Here is a 14,937-nt window from a genome sequence, read left to right on the forward strand (position 1 = left end):
CAATGTTTTATGGGCATCAAAAATTAATAGAATTTACGATTTAATTACAAACAGCGTATGCTCAAGTACCAACTCGGCGTACAATGCACGTACAATGCACGCACAGATAACACACTATATACCATAGAGTTCCATCCACGAAGACGCGCCCCACTATTTTTAGTGCGGGGAAACCACGGGTGCGAACTGCGAGGAGTGATTTTACCTGATTTATCTCTTTGTGATTTATCTTCTTGTGCGTGTGCCCACATCGCTGATCGGTGGGTTACGACTTAAATAAATAAATAAAAATCTTTTTTATTCAAATAAACTTTTACAAGTACTTTCGAATAGTCGGATGCATCTACCACTGGTTCGGAATGCGTTTCCTACCAAGAAGAACCAGCAAGAAACTCGGCGGTTGGTCTTTTCAAATATTTGATATAGGTACAAGATTATGCCATGTATAAAATAGTATTAGCAGTCTTGTGCGTTGCTGGAACGAGCTGCAGGTCAAATCCACGCTCTTACGATAGAAGTTAGAACTAACACTCTAACAGTACATACTCGTGGCACATTTGCATTGTAACCGGTTGGGACAAAGAGTGGGGCGCGTCATCATGGATTGAATTATCTATACCAGAATGCACGTGCTGTTTTACACGTACCTATTACACGCATGTGAGTAAATTCTACGGTGAAGGAAAACATGAGGAAACCTGTATCGAGAGTTCTCCATAATTTTCTCAAAGGTGTGTGAAGTCCGCTAATCCGCACTTGGCCAGCGTGCCGGACTGAGGCTTAAACCCTTCTGAGTGGAAGCCCTTGCTCTCTAGTGCGCCGGTAATGGCTTGATGATGATGATGAAATTTAGTTTAGAAAAGTCAGTTAAAGTTAACTTAATGATTGGGAAATCAGCCCTTAGACAAATAATGAGAAACAAATAAAATTGATTTATTTTTCTTTTTATTAAATTAGTATGATATATTTTACAAAATGTTACGTATTATAATAATAATGTTAAACACGTATTGCCATCGGCGGCTGTTTGGTATTAATTAACAATGAACAACAACAATATAATTTGCCGATATAGTCATGTCGATTTGACAGTGGGGCCGATTCTCTTGTACACAATCTCGGAACTAAACTAAATTAACGGGTCTAAATCTAGTGCTATCCTTTTCCGCAAGCAGTATTGTGAAAGGGATGGCTTTAGTTTTAAGTTTGCGTAATAATTATCACTATATCTTACAAATCGAACATCTGACTATCTAAAACAGTTTTATTACCTATGTTTAATTAATCATTTGACATTGACTTTGATTTAGACGTGTCATTTTAGTTTATTTTAGACTTTGTGTACAACGAAATTAGCCACAGTGGTTCTTAAACTAAATGCTTGAGCCTTGTTTATACCTGGAACAAAACAGATTTCATTTAATAATAGGAGTCATACTCTAAACAGTGTCTCGTTATAAGTCTAAGTTTTCTTATCAGCGCGCCGGAGAGCGCAGAGCTGGTAGACCACCCGCACTATGGTACGGGGCAGGTTGATCGAGATGGCTATCGGGGAGGGAACGCCTCGCACACCCGCACAGCCCCTGCGTTAGCTCGGTGCGGGCGGTTTATAGGGTTCCGTAGCCGAATGTCAAAAAACGGAACCCTTATAGATTCGTCATGTCTGTCTGTCCTTCCGTATGTCACAGCCACTTTTTTCCGAAACTATAACAGCTATACTGTTGAAACTTGGTAAGTAGATGTATTCAATGAACCGCATTAAGATTTTTACACAAAAATTGAAAAAAAAACAATAAATTTTGGGGTTCCCATACTTAGAACTGAAACCAAAATTTTTTTTTCATCAAACCCATATGTGTGGGGTATCCTATGGATAGGTCTTCAAAAATGATATTGAGGTTTCTTATATCATTTTTTTCTAAACTGAATAGTTTGCGCGAGAGACACTTCCAAAGTGGTAAAATGTGTCCCCCCCACTGTAACTTCTAAAATAAGAGAATGATAAAACTAAAAAAAATATATGATGTACATTACCATGCAAACTTTCCACCGAAAATTGGTTTGAACGAGATCTAGTAAGTAGTTTTTGATTTATCGTGCAAAATGTCGATAAAACACGATTGTACTACGGAACCCTCAGTGCGCGAGTATGATTCGCACTTGGCCGGTTTTTTATCTGTACTTTCTGTAGCACCAAATAAATACTTTTTCTTTCTTTTCCTTTCATTGCACCTGTGATATACAAACGTAGCCTCACCCTCAGTCCTAGTGCAGGACCTTATTGAAGGCCCCATATGCCGACTCCAGGTCGAACACCAGCTGCCGCACCTGGCCCTCAGTGAGCTCGTCTGAGGCCGACATCTCCGACAACTTATCCAGCCACTCTTGCACCTGTGAGAATAGACAACTACAGTACTACCACTTTTATAAATCGCATCGGCAAAATTCGTTTGCGCGAAAAAGCGCAGCCTAACGCCGAATAAAACCGAATGTACACCAATGAAATAAAGACCTTATTGCTTGATGTTAAGACTTTAAACATAAGAACAGAGACTCACGCAGTCTCGCTCATAATTTGTGCATACAAAGATGGCGCGTCCAGCCGCACAGGTCGGATTGGATCATATCTATGGCTTATCACTGGGGATGGGCATGAAGTAGAAGTAATGGAGAGTTCACTTTCAATACTTACTTGAAGCAAATACCTACTTATCGCTATCCCACGTCGACTAACAAATTAGAGCGAGAGATCGGACCGCAGTGAGATGCGACCTCTTGCCCTTGTGTGGCTTATTGGTTTGTCCTTCAATCACATTACAACGGAGCAACGGATCGACGTGTTTTTTTTCAATGGACATAGCTAAAGACTTGGAGAGTGACATGCTACTCTTTATCCCGGAAAATCAAAGGGTTCCCAAGGGACTTTTACAAATGTAAATTCACGCGGACGTAAGTTAGTGTTTATATAGATTCATGGAAGAGCACCTTGAGCTTGCCCTCGAAGTCCTCGGGCAGCATTTCGAGGCGGTCCATGGTGTCGCGCAGGTCGCGCAGCTCGGGCTGGATCATGTCCATGGCACGGAACTCCAGCCGCAGCTTGTCCATCAGAGTGATGAACAGCTGGAACATACGTTGAAAAATTAAACATCCAAATTGTCACTTTCAGATGAAATGGACCATCGCTTGTACATCTTTGCGCCAGCTTTCAAGGCATCCGCTAAGAAAGGGTTTTAAATTTGGGTTTGAAATTTGTGTAGTCCACGCGGACGAAGTCGCGAGCATACGCTAGTTAATTAATAATCTACTTATCATGTTTCTTGCAAATAAAACAATTTCATTTCATTTCATACTCACAGAAACAATCTCAGCAATGTATTTGTTGGTGTTGCCTTTATCATCCTTGATCAGGTTTGGCTTGTTCTCGCGTATCCTCTCCAATGCTGCCGGGCAGTCCAACTATTGGCAAATTAACACTTGTATTAATCATAACCTTACAAACGTTGGAAAGTGATCTATCATTAGCAAACCATAATATCTACACTATTATGAGGTAAGGAAAGTCATTAATGTAAATGAGGAACAGAAAAGGTCCTAAAATTCAACCCTGCAGGACTCCCTTTTTACAACTTCTCTGTACTTCTGTAAGGTGTTACCAAGGAGTAACATTCATCAAACTTTTATATTTCTGAATAACACACAAGGAGTTCTTGGCACTGATGAAGATCTCTCTGATTAATTAAATCAATGGTTGTGTAGACTGTGGCCTACACTCACTACACTACTCTCTACATACGAAACTAGCAATCGCTACATAGTCTTTATAATCACGCTTACAGACTTTTTTCAACAGTTCAATACCATACTTACAAGTTCCAAGCTACAACAATTGGATCAGCAGCGTCCCTGGGCATAACCCCAGCCAACTTACTATTATTCAGGATAAGATTAACCCCAGCCATTTTTCTATTGTTAACGTTATGAATAACCCCAGCCAACTTTCTATTGTTAACATTATGAATAACCCAGCCAACTTTCTATTGTTAAGGTTAAGAATCTCAGCCAACTTTCTATTGTTAAGGTTAAGAGTAACCCCAGTCAACTTTCTATTGTTAAAGTTAAGAATAACCCCAGCCAACTTTCTATTGTTAAGGTTAAGAATAGCCCCAGCCAACTTTCTATTGTTAAGGTTAAGAATAGCCCCAGCCAAGTTTCTATTGTTAAGGTTAAGAATAGCCCCAGCCAAGTTTCTATTGTTAAGGTTAAGAATAGCCCCAGCCAAGTTTCTATTGTTAAGGTTAAGAACATACCACCTGCTCACTAATCACCATATATTGGTATATTGGAGAAGTCTTACCCTGAACTTGGTGACAAATGCCTCGATGGTGGGGAAGTCGTCACCCTGCACCTGCTTGAAAGCCACGCGGTACTGCACCAGCAGGCGACTGCAGGCGGCCGTGTACTCCTGCGCGCGCACACAATCCCTCATGTAAGCCTTCTCCAGGTGCTGCAGGGTGCTCACCACAGCGTACAGCTCGGCCATGTTGTCATGCCTGTCATAGAGGGTCAATTAGCAAGGTCTAGCAATATACTCACTCACGTCCAGGTAGACCACAGCGTTTACCACTGCACCAAGGAGGTTGTCGGCTTTATGATTGGTTTATATTGTGTGCCATGCGATGTATTCTTTCACCGTTAAAGCAAGTGGTATTTTAATTACTTAAAACGCACATAACAGAGGTGCGTGCCCGGAATCGAATCCCAAACTTCCGATTGAAAGGTGGACTTCCTAACCAATATGGCGATCACAGTTTTTTTAGTAAGAGAAATATTTGGCAATATGAAGTTAAAAAAGTGTGAAAGTCCCTACAGGAGATCTATGTTTAGCACTGGACATCCATCATTGACTATAATGACGATTATTATTTAAAATTAAACTTAGAAGACAGAAGTTCTCCAATTGGATTGTCACCTTAGTAATTAGTTAGAAGTTCGAACTTAGAAGATTTGTTCTTAGTAATTTATTTCAAATTGCATTAAAATATATGACACAAGTACTTTGTTGTCTTCATTGTCTTAACCATATTATTATGTACGCATTGACTACCTACTGCACTATAAGTATTCAGTCTGATACTATCAAATAAATGACTCACTTTTCTCTCTCCCGGGCATTTCTGTAAAGCCTGACTTCTTCGTACAGTTCCGGCCTTGAGTCTGAAGAATAAAACGGATGATATTACAACAAATGCACCAAAACACTGGAACTTGTATTCATTATAGAAATAATGAACTGATGATGACTAAATACCTTGCATGATTGTGTTTCCTTCAGAAAAATCTGTCTTATGTTTCCCTGACGAGACCAATAACTTAGTATTATTAAATTCAGATCAACTTTTAAACGAATTTTAAGTATTTTTAAATCAACTTGAATTGAAAAATCGAAAATCGAAATCGAAAATTAAAAGACCAAAACAACAACCCAACTCCCTTTAAATTTTTTTGACTTTAACACTGACAGTGACTGCTGATGACTTTGACGTTAATCATAGACAATTCTATACTTCCAACTTCCAATAAGCAACACGCCTTGATGAGAAGGCTCAAAGCGCTGACTACTCTGCCGAAGTTGGATTAATACTGCTCCTCTGCCACAGTACCAGCCCAGTTGGTCGTAAAATCATTCATCATGATCAACCCATCACCGGCTCACTGCAGAGCGCGGGTCTCCTTTCAGAGTGAAAAGGGTTTTGGCCATAGTCTACCACGCTGGCCATGTGCGGATTGGTAGACTTCACACACCTTTGAGAACATTATGGAGAACTCTCAGGCATGCAGGTTTTCTCACGATGTTTTCCTTCACCGTTAAAGCAAGTGATATTTAATTAATTAAAACGCACATAACTCCGAAAAGTTAGAGGTGCGTGCCCGGGATCGAACCCCCGACCTCCGATTAGAAGGCGGACGTCCTAACCACTAGGCTATCACAGCACACACGTAAAATCATTAAGGCCATGAAAATGCGTGTCAATCATCCATACTGATATTATAAATGCGAAAGTGTGTTTGTCTGTCTGTCTGTCTGTCTACTAGCTTTTCACAGCCCGGCCCGGCACAAAGTTTAACGGCCGATTTTGATAAAATTTGGTACTGAGTTAGTTTACATCCTGGGACGGAAACAGGCTATTTTTTATACAGGAAATCAAAGCTCCTGCGGGATTTTTATAAAACCTGATTCCACGCGGATTAGTTGCGAGCATTTCCTAGTTATTTATAATAATTATATTGTTGTTTCTTTTTCCTTATGTCGCATGGTCGTGTTAGTCGTTAAAACATAATATTTAGGTTGAATATTCTTCATGGATAAAATGACAGAATATTGTTATTAGTATCGAACAAGAGCCAGCTGTCAGATCCGTTTCATGAGGCAAGGCAAGGGAGACGGCAGTTTGAGTTGCTTGATGACTTTCTTCTTTTTGCATTATGGTAAATTCAGCAACGTATTTTAATTTTTAATGTTATAATTGAGATTTTAAAACTTCTACGACTATAATTAACAAAAACTCAGAAAATAAAATTATAAAATATATGTTTTTAGTTTTACTTTGTTGTATTTTTTTTTGTGAATATGAGGGTTTTTATTTGGCATTTTTTGAACATGACGTAATGATTCAACATGGCGGATGACGCGAGCTTCCCTGCCCCGAGCCCGCGCTCCGCAAGTTGTAGTTTCTTCGGTTGGGCAACGTAACTGCCGCTCGTCTCGAATGATTTCACATCGCGATGAATGAAAATAATAATCGCGGTGAATAGTCGCTTCAAAAGTTACACCTAAAAACTTGTTTTCTTGACCAAAAGTGTTTGTGCATGTGAGTTCCAAAGGTGGATTCGTGGTGTTTGAGTGGTATCCAGTTCTGCCTTTACAATCGTGAACTACTCATGTTTACGTGCTGAAACACGGCACACAGTGAAGTATTGGACCCCCAGCTTTCCAGTTGTCCCTTTAATGGGATCTTGTTAATCTACAGGTCAGTTTAAGCTATTTTACTTATCAACATTCCAAAATAACTTGCATCTGAAGTTGTTGTTGCTTTCCGTGACTGTTTAGTGTAAATTCGAGGAATTGCGTATTTTCTAAATAAGTAAATGATCGGTAGGTATGCTTGCGAAATCGAATGTTTATATTTTTCTTATTGGAATGTTTCGCAACGTTTGGACCGCTGTACACGGTCGTTCTGTAGGGCTGGGCGCGGCGGCTGTGGCCTACTTTTTATGGAGTAAGTACTACTTTACTGAGCGTCTCCTTACTTCACGGTAAAAACTTATCAGCAGGCAAAATGGTAATAAACTACATAGTTTGATATACTTATAAATATTTTATTTGAAGTACTGTGAAGTATGGACTCCACTCAGTCTTTATAACAAATATGCAAGGAGTTTTTATGAAAATGATTACAAGAAATGTGCATAATATCCATTATCGTATTGAGGAAACGCAATTATTTCTATTTATATATTATTATGCTGCCTCTCATCATTAAGTTTGTAGGTACAAAGTTTGAATTATTTTGTTTTACCTAAATGCCATTGTTATTCAACTTTTACAAGCTGATGGGTTTATTTATATGAAGTAATAATCTAAATGTATAAAAGGAAAAGGTGATTGACTGACAAACTGATCTAGCAACGCACAACTCAAACTACTAGACGGATAGGTCTGAATTTTGGCATGCAGATAGCTATTATGACGTAGGCATCCACTAAGAAAGGATTTTTGAAAATTCAGCCCCTAAGGGGGTGAAATAAGGGTTTGAAATTTGTGTAGTCCATGCGGACGAAGTCGCGAGCATAAGTTTGTTATACATAAAGTAGAACTCAAAACACATGCCATAGATTGTATTGTGGTAGCTAGTTATTTAAAGTTATGGTCATTTACAACAACAGCTATTAAAAACCAGTTGCATGTGGCTGGCATTCAACAAGCACTTGATTATCTATTTAGAAGCATATTATGGGCAACTTGGGGCCCATTCTCTTGGACACAATCTCTAAACTAAACTAAATTAACAGGTCCAAATCTAGTGCCATCCTTTGAAGCAAGCAACATTATGAAAGGGATAGCAATAGATTTAGACATGTCATTTTAGTTTAGTTTAGAGATTGTGTACAACAGAATTAGCCACAATGTTTGGTAAATGTAAATAGTTTTCACTACCAAACTTATTGGATAAACATAGGCAATCCATTAAAACATTTTCTGACCAAGAGTTGGCACATATGGAATAAATTGCCTAAGGATGTGGTTATGTCAAGTTAACCAATTCAAGAATAGATTGGACATACATTTGAAACTCGAAGCATTTCTGATATAGACGCATCAGCGAAATTTGCTTAGTCTATTAAAAATAATAATAATATAGATAATGTAATTAATTTATGATTACAAATACAACTCTTTAACAATTGGAGCAGACATTCATTCAGTAAGTAGGGTAAGTATTGGAGATACCAAATTACAAAGCAATATTTTTGAATGGACGGGCAGTACAATTGTTGCATCAAGTGATCAGACCTTGGCACAATGTAGCCTCAACCTTTTATTTAACTCAAATTGCCCCACTGACATCATGGATGCATTGGGCGCCGCCGTCCTGGTGATGTCATCATAGTTTTGTGATCACATTCATTGTGAACATTGATTCTATTACTTAAATAATATAATTGAATAATGTTTATGAGTGTATGTCGAGAAGGGTTGTCACTATCATGGTTTTTGTAATTCTGTAAATGTGAAAGTGTGTCTGTTTGTCTGTCTATTACAACGAGCGAAGTTAGGGCTGGCTAGCTAGTATTTCATAAGTACTAAGCAGAAAATAGCAATAGGAGCTGTTATAGTCTAGTCAGTAGGCTATTGTGGCTCCTCCACTAGACTCTAGCTAGTAGTTATCTTTGATCCTGGTCATGCACTTCGTTTTTGCAGTTAAATATAATTTGCTTTAATGCTGCTAATTTGCTGAGAAGAGACCTATGCTCGGTAGTGTGCCGGCGATGAGTTGGTCATGATTAAGAAGAGAAATATAACAATCATGCAATTAAGAACCCTTTTAAGCTTTGCTGATTCAGCAAAACTTGGACAAGGTAGCTTCCATTCAAGTTGTGGCTGTGCAGTGTTTTTTTAGGGTTAAATAAGCTTTGTTACTTATAGTGTCTGATTTTGACCAAAAACAGAATTCTGAAATATCAGGAAGACTGGGAAGTGGGAACCCTTGTTCTAGAGCGGAGTGTAATGGCCGTTATGCTGGTCAGTTTTAACTTCCTTTCAAGATGAGGCCATGTAGGATTGCTACATTATTTAGATCAAAGGCAGAGAGAGCTCTCAATTATCACAAAGGCTGGGAAGTGGGAACCCTAGTTCTAGTTCCGGGTATAATGGCCGCTATGCCAAGTCTTGCAACTTCTGTTTAGATGAGACCATATTGTAGTGTTGCCACATTGTAGGGCCGGGTATAATGGCCACTATGCAGAGTTTCTCCACTTCCGTTTAGATGAGGCCATGTAGTGTTGCCACATTATTTAGATGAAAAAGAGAGCTCTCAAATATCAGGAAGGCGGGGAAGTGAGACCCTTGTTCTAAAGCAGGGTATAATGGCCGTTACGACGGTCAGTTTCTCAACTTCCGTTCAAGATGAGGCCATGTAGTGTTGCCATAATATTTAGATGAAAAAGCAGAGTTCTCACATATCAGGAAGTCTGGGTAGTGGGAACCCTGGTTCTAGGGCCGGGTATAGTGGCCGTTATGCTGGTCAATTTCTCAACTTCCGTTCAGATGCCATGTAGTGTTGCCATATTATTTAGAAGGAAGCAAGTCTGAATTAGCGGTATGCACCACGGGTGGCCGGCTGTTTGCAGTGTTTGCTTTATTAATGCCCCTCTGTTTACACGACGCTAAAATGTTGGTTAATCGGGATTTTTTCAGGAATCTGGGGTAGTATTTTAAATAGCTGAGTATTTCTGGATTACGAAATTCGAAGCTAACTAAATATAACTCTGAATCTAGGGTTCTATAATATTTTTGAGTGCACTAAAGCAGAGTGAACTAGAGTGAGGGAACTCTCGGTTTGATCATGAATCGACGGCATGTCAAATATTAGGCTATGGACACTGTGAAATAGGGCTACCTGCGTCAAATGTAGCACAGTAACATTAGACGCCTGCCAGCGACGTCGACGTTTTCTTAGAAGTTCCCTAACTGTCGTGAACTGTAACCTAAGTCTTTGGTCTTTAAATTTTTTTTTAATAGAGATAGCGAGCAAACTAGCAGGCGGGTCACCTGATGTTAAGTGATTACCGCCGCCCATGAACCATTGCAGCACCAGAGGAACCGCCGATGCGTTGTCGGCCTTTTAGGAATTTGTTGGTCCGCCTCTTGAATAACCCCATGTTGTAATCTAGTGGGAACATCGCCGATGGGAGTTGTAGTATAAGTCAGAATTCATAGATATAGCAAGACCACTATAAATTCAGGCCATTACAAGTTCTTCGTGTCTATTAACTGGTAGGATGACGATAGCACCGCATCAGTCGAAAGACGCGTCATTCTCTACACAGAATTAAAGCTTATTTTGCCTACTTTAGATCAGAACTTTTCAAATTAAAAAGTCTCATCATCGTTTTGCACTCCTTGTTACTTGAGTGATAGATATATCTTTAACGAAGCCACCTTATCTGGCGCGCGCTGAGCAAAAAATAATGTTTGAAGTTTGTGTTAGTTATAATGCTCTACCATCTGAGCAAACATCAGCGTAGATTTGATACGAACATGAATCATTACAACTGTTTATTGTTTGATATTCAGGTAGTTATTTTAGTATCTATTCTTAGCTAACTACTTATTCTTATTAGTGAATTTTTTATTCTTATCAGTGGAGCAAGAATACCTACCATTAATGCAGCCATTCACAGCAATGACTGATGTTGTAGTAATGGTTGATGCAGCTTTTTAGGGTTCCGTACCTCAAAAGGAAAAACGGAACCCTTATAGGATCACTTTGTTGTCTGTCTGTCTGTCTATCCGGCTGTCTGTCAAGAAACCTACAGGGTACTTCCCGTTGGCCGGAAGTCCGAAAACCGTGAATTTAGGGTTAGATCACACAATAAAAAATTAAATTGTGGTCATGAACTAATAATTAGTATTTTCAACTTTCGAAGTGAGTGACTATATCAAGTGGGGTATCATATGAAAGGTCTTCACCTGTACATTCTAAAACAGATTTTTATTTATTTTTATGCATCATAGTTTTTGAATTATCGTGCAAAATGTTGAAAAGATACGACTGTAGTACGGAACCCTCATTGCGCGAGCCTGACTCGCACTTGGCCGGTTTTTTTTCCCAATCGACCAGCTGGAATATAATTTTATTTGCTCCCTCCTTGGAATGACTTACGAAAATAGCATACAGAAGTCCAATATAAATTCTGCTCCTATATTTTGCAGTGTTTTTAAATTTCAAATTCGTCCAATACACGCGTCGTTTCAGACACATCTGCGTCAGTGTTTTTAGGGTTCCATAACTCAAGGAAAAAGAACCCTTATAGAATCACTTTTGCCTTGTCTGTCTGTCAAGGAACCTATAGGGTACTGGGTACTTCCCCTTAACCTAGAATCATGAAATTTGGCAGGTAGGTAGGTGTACATTCCAAAACAGATTTTTATTTATAAAAAGTTTTTGATTTATCGTGCAAAATGTCGAAAAAATACGACAATAGTACGGAACCCTCGGTGCGCAAGTCTGACTCGCACTTGGCCGGTTTTGTACTCATCAAATTCGACCTCTGAAGGTTGTGGCGTAACAACCTATTCTTTTGTTGAACATCTAAGTTCTATACCTAGATACGTACCTAATAGCTACCTACTTATAGGTATATAATCCTATACGGTTCGTGTTGTACAGTTGTACATGTCTTCTGAATGTCCTTCACACACTTTGTGGTCGTTCATACTTTTTAGTTCGTTGTTAAACTGTAGAGAGAGGCATTTTGACTACGAACTTAGCCTCGGTATCCACCTAAGCGGAGCGGAGAGGAGATGTGTACCAATCCGATTTAAAAAAAAACCGGCCAAGTGCGAGTCAGGCTCGCGCACTGAGGGTTCCGTACTACAGTCGTATTTTTTCGACATTTTGCAGGATAATTCAAAAACTATGATACATAAAAATAAATAAAAATATGTTCTAAAATGCACAGGTGAAGACCTTTAATATGATACCCCACTTGATATAGTTATCTTACTTCGAAAATTGAAAATACTAATTATTAGTTCATGACCACAATTTAATTTTTTTGTGTGATCTAACCCTAAATTCACGGTTTTCAGATTTTTCCCCAAATGTCAGCTATAAGATCTACCTACCTGCCAAATTTCATGATTCTAGGTCAACGGGAAATACCCTGTAGGTTTCTTGACAGATAGACAGACAGACAGACAACAAAGTGATCCTATAAGGGTTCCGTTTTTCCTTTTGAGGTACGGAACCCTAAAAATGACGATCGTTTTTCTCATCATCTATTTTGAATCTGATTGGTCGATTGAATGCATCTCCTCTCCTCTCCGCTTTGGTGGATACCGGGCCTCAGGGTGAGATCTATAGAGCGCACTCTGACAGAATTAAAACAAGACAGAGGTATATTATCTCTCACATAAATCTGTCTCGTTTTAACTCAATCTTAAGTCTGAGCAAAGTCAAAGTGCGCTCTATAGATCTCAGCCTTAGAGCCTCAATAACTCAACGGTTAAAGGAGCCGAATGAAATCCGAAAGGTTGCCGGTTCAAACCCCATCCGTTGCACTATTGTCGTACCCCACTCCTAGCACAAGCTTAACGTTTAGTTGGAGGGGAAAGGGGAATATTAGTCATGATGATGAACTTGGCTAATCTATACTAATAATCTAAATGCGAAAGTGTGTCTGTCTGTCTGTCTGATGTAAAGAATACTAGATGATGCCCGCGACATCGTCCGCGTGGATTTAGGTTTTTAAAAATCCTGTGAGAAGTGGGAACACTTCAATTTTCCGGGATAAAAAGTAGCATATGGCCTTTTCCGGGATGCAACCTACCTCTGTACCAAATTTCGTCAAAATCGGTTAAACTGTTGGGCCGTGAAAAGCTAGCAGACAGACACTTTCACATTTATAATATTAGTATGGATAAATTTGGGGGTATGGATTGGAGTACCTACTTAGTGCTAGTTAGTCAGTGTTCACAAAGGTGTAGAGGCTAAATATCGGAACGTGACATTTCGCGTGCCGGTGACCTCACCTAATTAGATACGGCCCCTCTAAGGACGCCTCGGCTCGAGTGGTGACGGCATGCATTTTATATTGATCAATTCAACTGGATTTTTAAGAGACCTGAAGGTCCGATTGCATTACATATAGTACGCGACAGGTCTAGATGGCTATCGGGGTATGAGACGGGGGGCGCACCGGGTTAGGTTAGCGTGCTGTGCGGAGCGTCCCCACCCCGATTGCCATCTCGACCTGTCGCGTAATATAACTGCTACTGTGTGGGCATCTATAATAAGTGCACCTTTTAAATTGTTATTTCTGTAACTATGGCCAGAAAAAACTTGATACGCTTTTTCTGCAAGTGCTTTTTCATGAGAAGTGTTCTTACTTCTTAATTAGGAGTTCCTTGAGCTAAATATTTTTAGTTTGTCTTTTCAATATTTCTAAAATTTACCGTATTGGGTGAGAATGTACGACACTAGACGACTCTGGCTAGTTATAAGCAAGTTCGACCACTCGGACAGTTATCTGAGAGCTTTTGGAGATAAACATTTCCTGTGTTTCAACATTATTGCATTTTGTAACATGGGGTTATTCAAGGGGCGGACCAACAAATTCCTAAAAGGCCGGCAACGCATCGGCGGCTCCTCTGGTGCTGCAAATGTTCATGGGCGGCGGTAATCACTTAACATCAGGTGACCCGCCTGCTCGCTTGCTCGCTATATCTATTAAAAAAAAAAAAAAAAAAAAAAAAAATTTTGTCTACATTACGTCTATCTATGGAAATTGACCATCGCATAACAGCAATATTATCTTTTGAGCAGCCCCAATCATATTCATATAAGAATTATTGAATAGCTCGATAAGACGTGATGAAGGGAATATAATATAGTCCGCGACAGGTTGAGATGGCAATCGGGGCAATGAGCGGGGGCTGTACGGGGCGTTCCCTCCCCGATTGCCATTTCAACCTGTCGCGTACTATGGGTTGTATTTTTCTAGGCTAAAGTGAGAAAGAAACGTGGAAGGCAACCAAATCGCTTAGTTAATAAAATCTCAGTATGGCTTGTTCTGCTTTAACGGTGGAGGAAAACATCGTGAGGAACCTGCATGCCCAGGATCGAACCTCCGCCTTCCCGAATGGAGGTGGACGACCTGACCACTAGACTATAGGTAGTTACCACCCACCACCTGGGTGTATGGTGCATTTCGACCGTCCGTTGTGCCAGATCCTTCTCTCCACGCACATAAACTGTGGAACCAACTCCCATCAGCGGTGTTCCCACAAGATTACAACATGGGGTTATTCAAGGGGCGGACCAACAAATTCCTAAAAGGCTGGCAACGCATCGGCGGTTCCTCTGCTGTTGCAAATGGTCATAGGCGGCGGTAATCACTTAACATCAGGTGACCCGCCTGCACGTTTGCTCGCCTATCTCTATTTTAAAAAAAAGGTAAACCATAAATGGAAAGCCACAATGAACATAGCTTACAAGTTCCAAATTGTGAAAAAAAAAATAACAAGAAAGCAGCCAGTTTGCTCAACGGTCGCTAACTTGGTTCGCAAACCAGTTTCCGATATGTTTGGACGCCGAAAACATTCTGTTTTTTATTATTATCCTTTAATGGTTTTGTCTTCCTCTTCGGCATGTT

General features: G+C 39.8%; 2 protein-coding genes across 5 annotated transcripts in view; one reads left to right on the forward strand and one right to left on the reverse strand.

Moving 5' to 3' along the window:
* Positions 1 to 917: 917 nt before the first annotated feature.
* On the reverse strand, positions 918 to 5,516 carry Vps28 (vacuolar protein sorting 28). The gene is made up of 7 exons (XM_069499811.1): positions 5,309 to 5,516; positions 5,154 to 5,214; positions 4,355 to 4,550; positions 3,355 to 3,456; positions 2,986 to 3,120; positions 2,258 to 2,391; positions 918 to 1,398 (listed from the first exon to the last, which is right to left on the reverse strand). The coding sequence occupies exons 1-6, from the start codon at positions 5,313 to 5,315 to the stop codon at positions 2,266 to 2,268; spliced, it is 627 nt and encodes a 208-aa protein (XP_069355912.1). The 5' UTR covers positions 5,316 to 5,516; the 3' UTR covers positions 918 to 1,398; positions 2,258 to 2,265.
* Positions 5,517 to 6,683: 1,167 nt separating this feature from the next.
* The window catches only part of LOC117983678 (protein 4.1 homolog), a 100,285-nt gene continuing 92,031 nt past the window's right edge, over positions 6,684 to 14,937 (forward strand). For all 4 annotated transcript variants that reach the window (XM_069499723.1, XM_069499725.1, XM_069499726.1 and 1 more), the window contains exon 1: positions 6,684 to 7,028. The gene's annotated coding sequence lies outside the window, so the exon portion shown is untranslated. The remainder of the gene's footprint in view (positions 7,029 to 14,937) is intronic.

Source organism: Maniola hyperantus, chromosome 7, assembly GCF_902806685.2.
Source record: "Maniola hyperantus chromosome 7, iAphHyp1.2, whole genome shotgun sequence".
In the NCBI taxonomy this organism is placed as follows: Eukaryota; Metazoa; Arthropoda; class Insecta; order Lepidoptera; family Nymphalidae; genus Maniola; species Maniola hyperantus.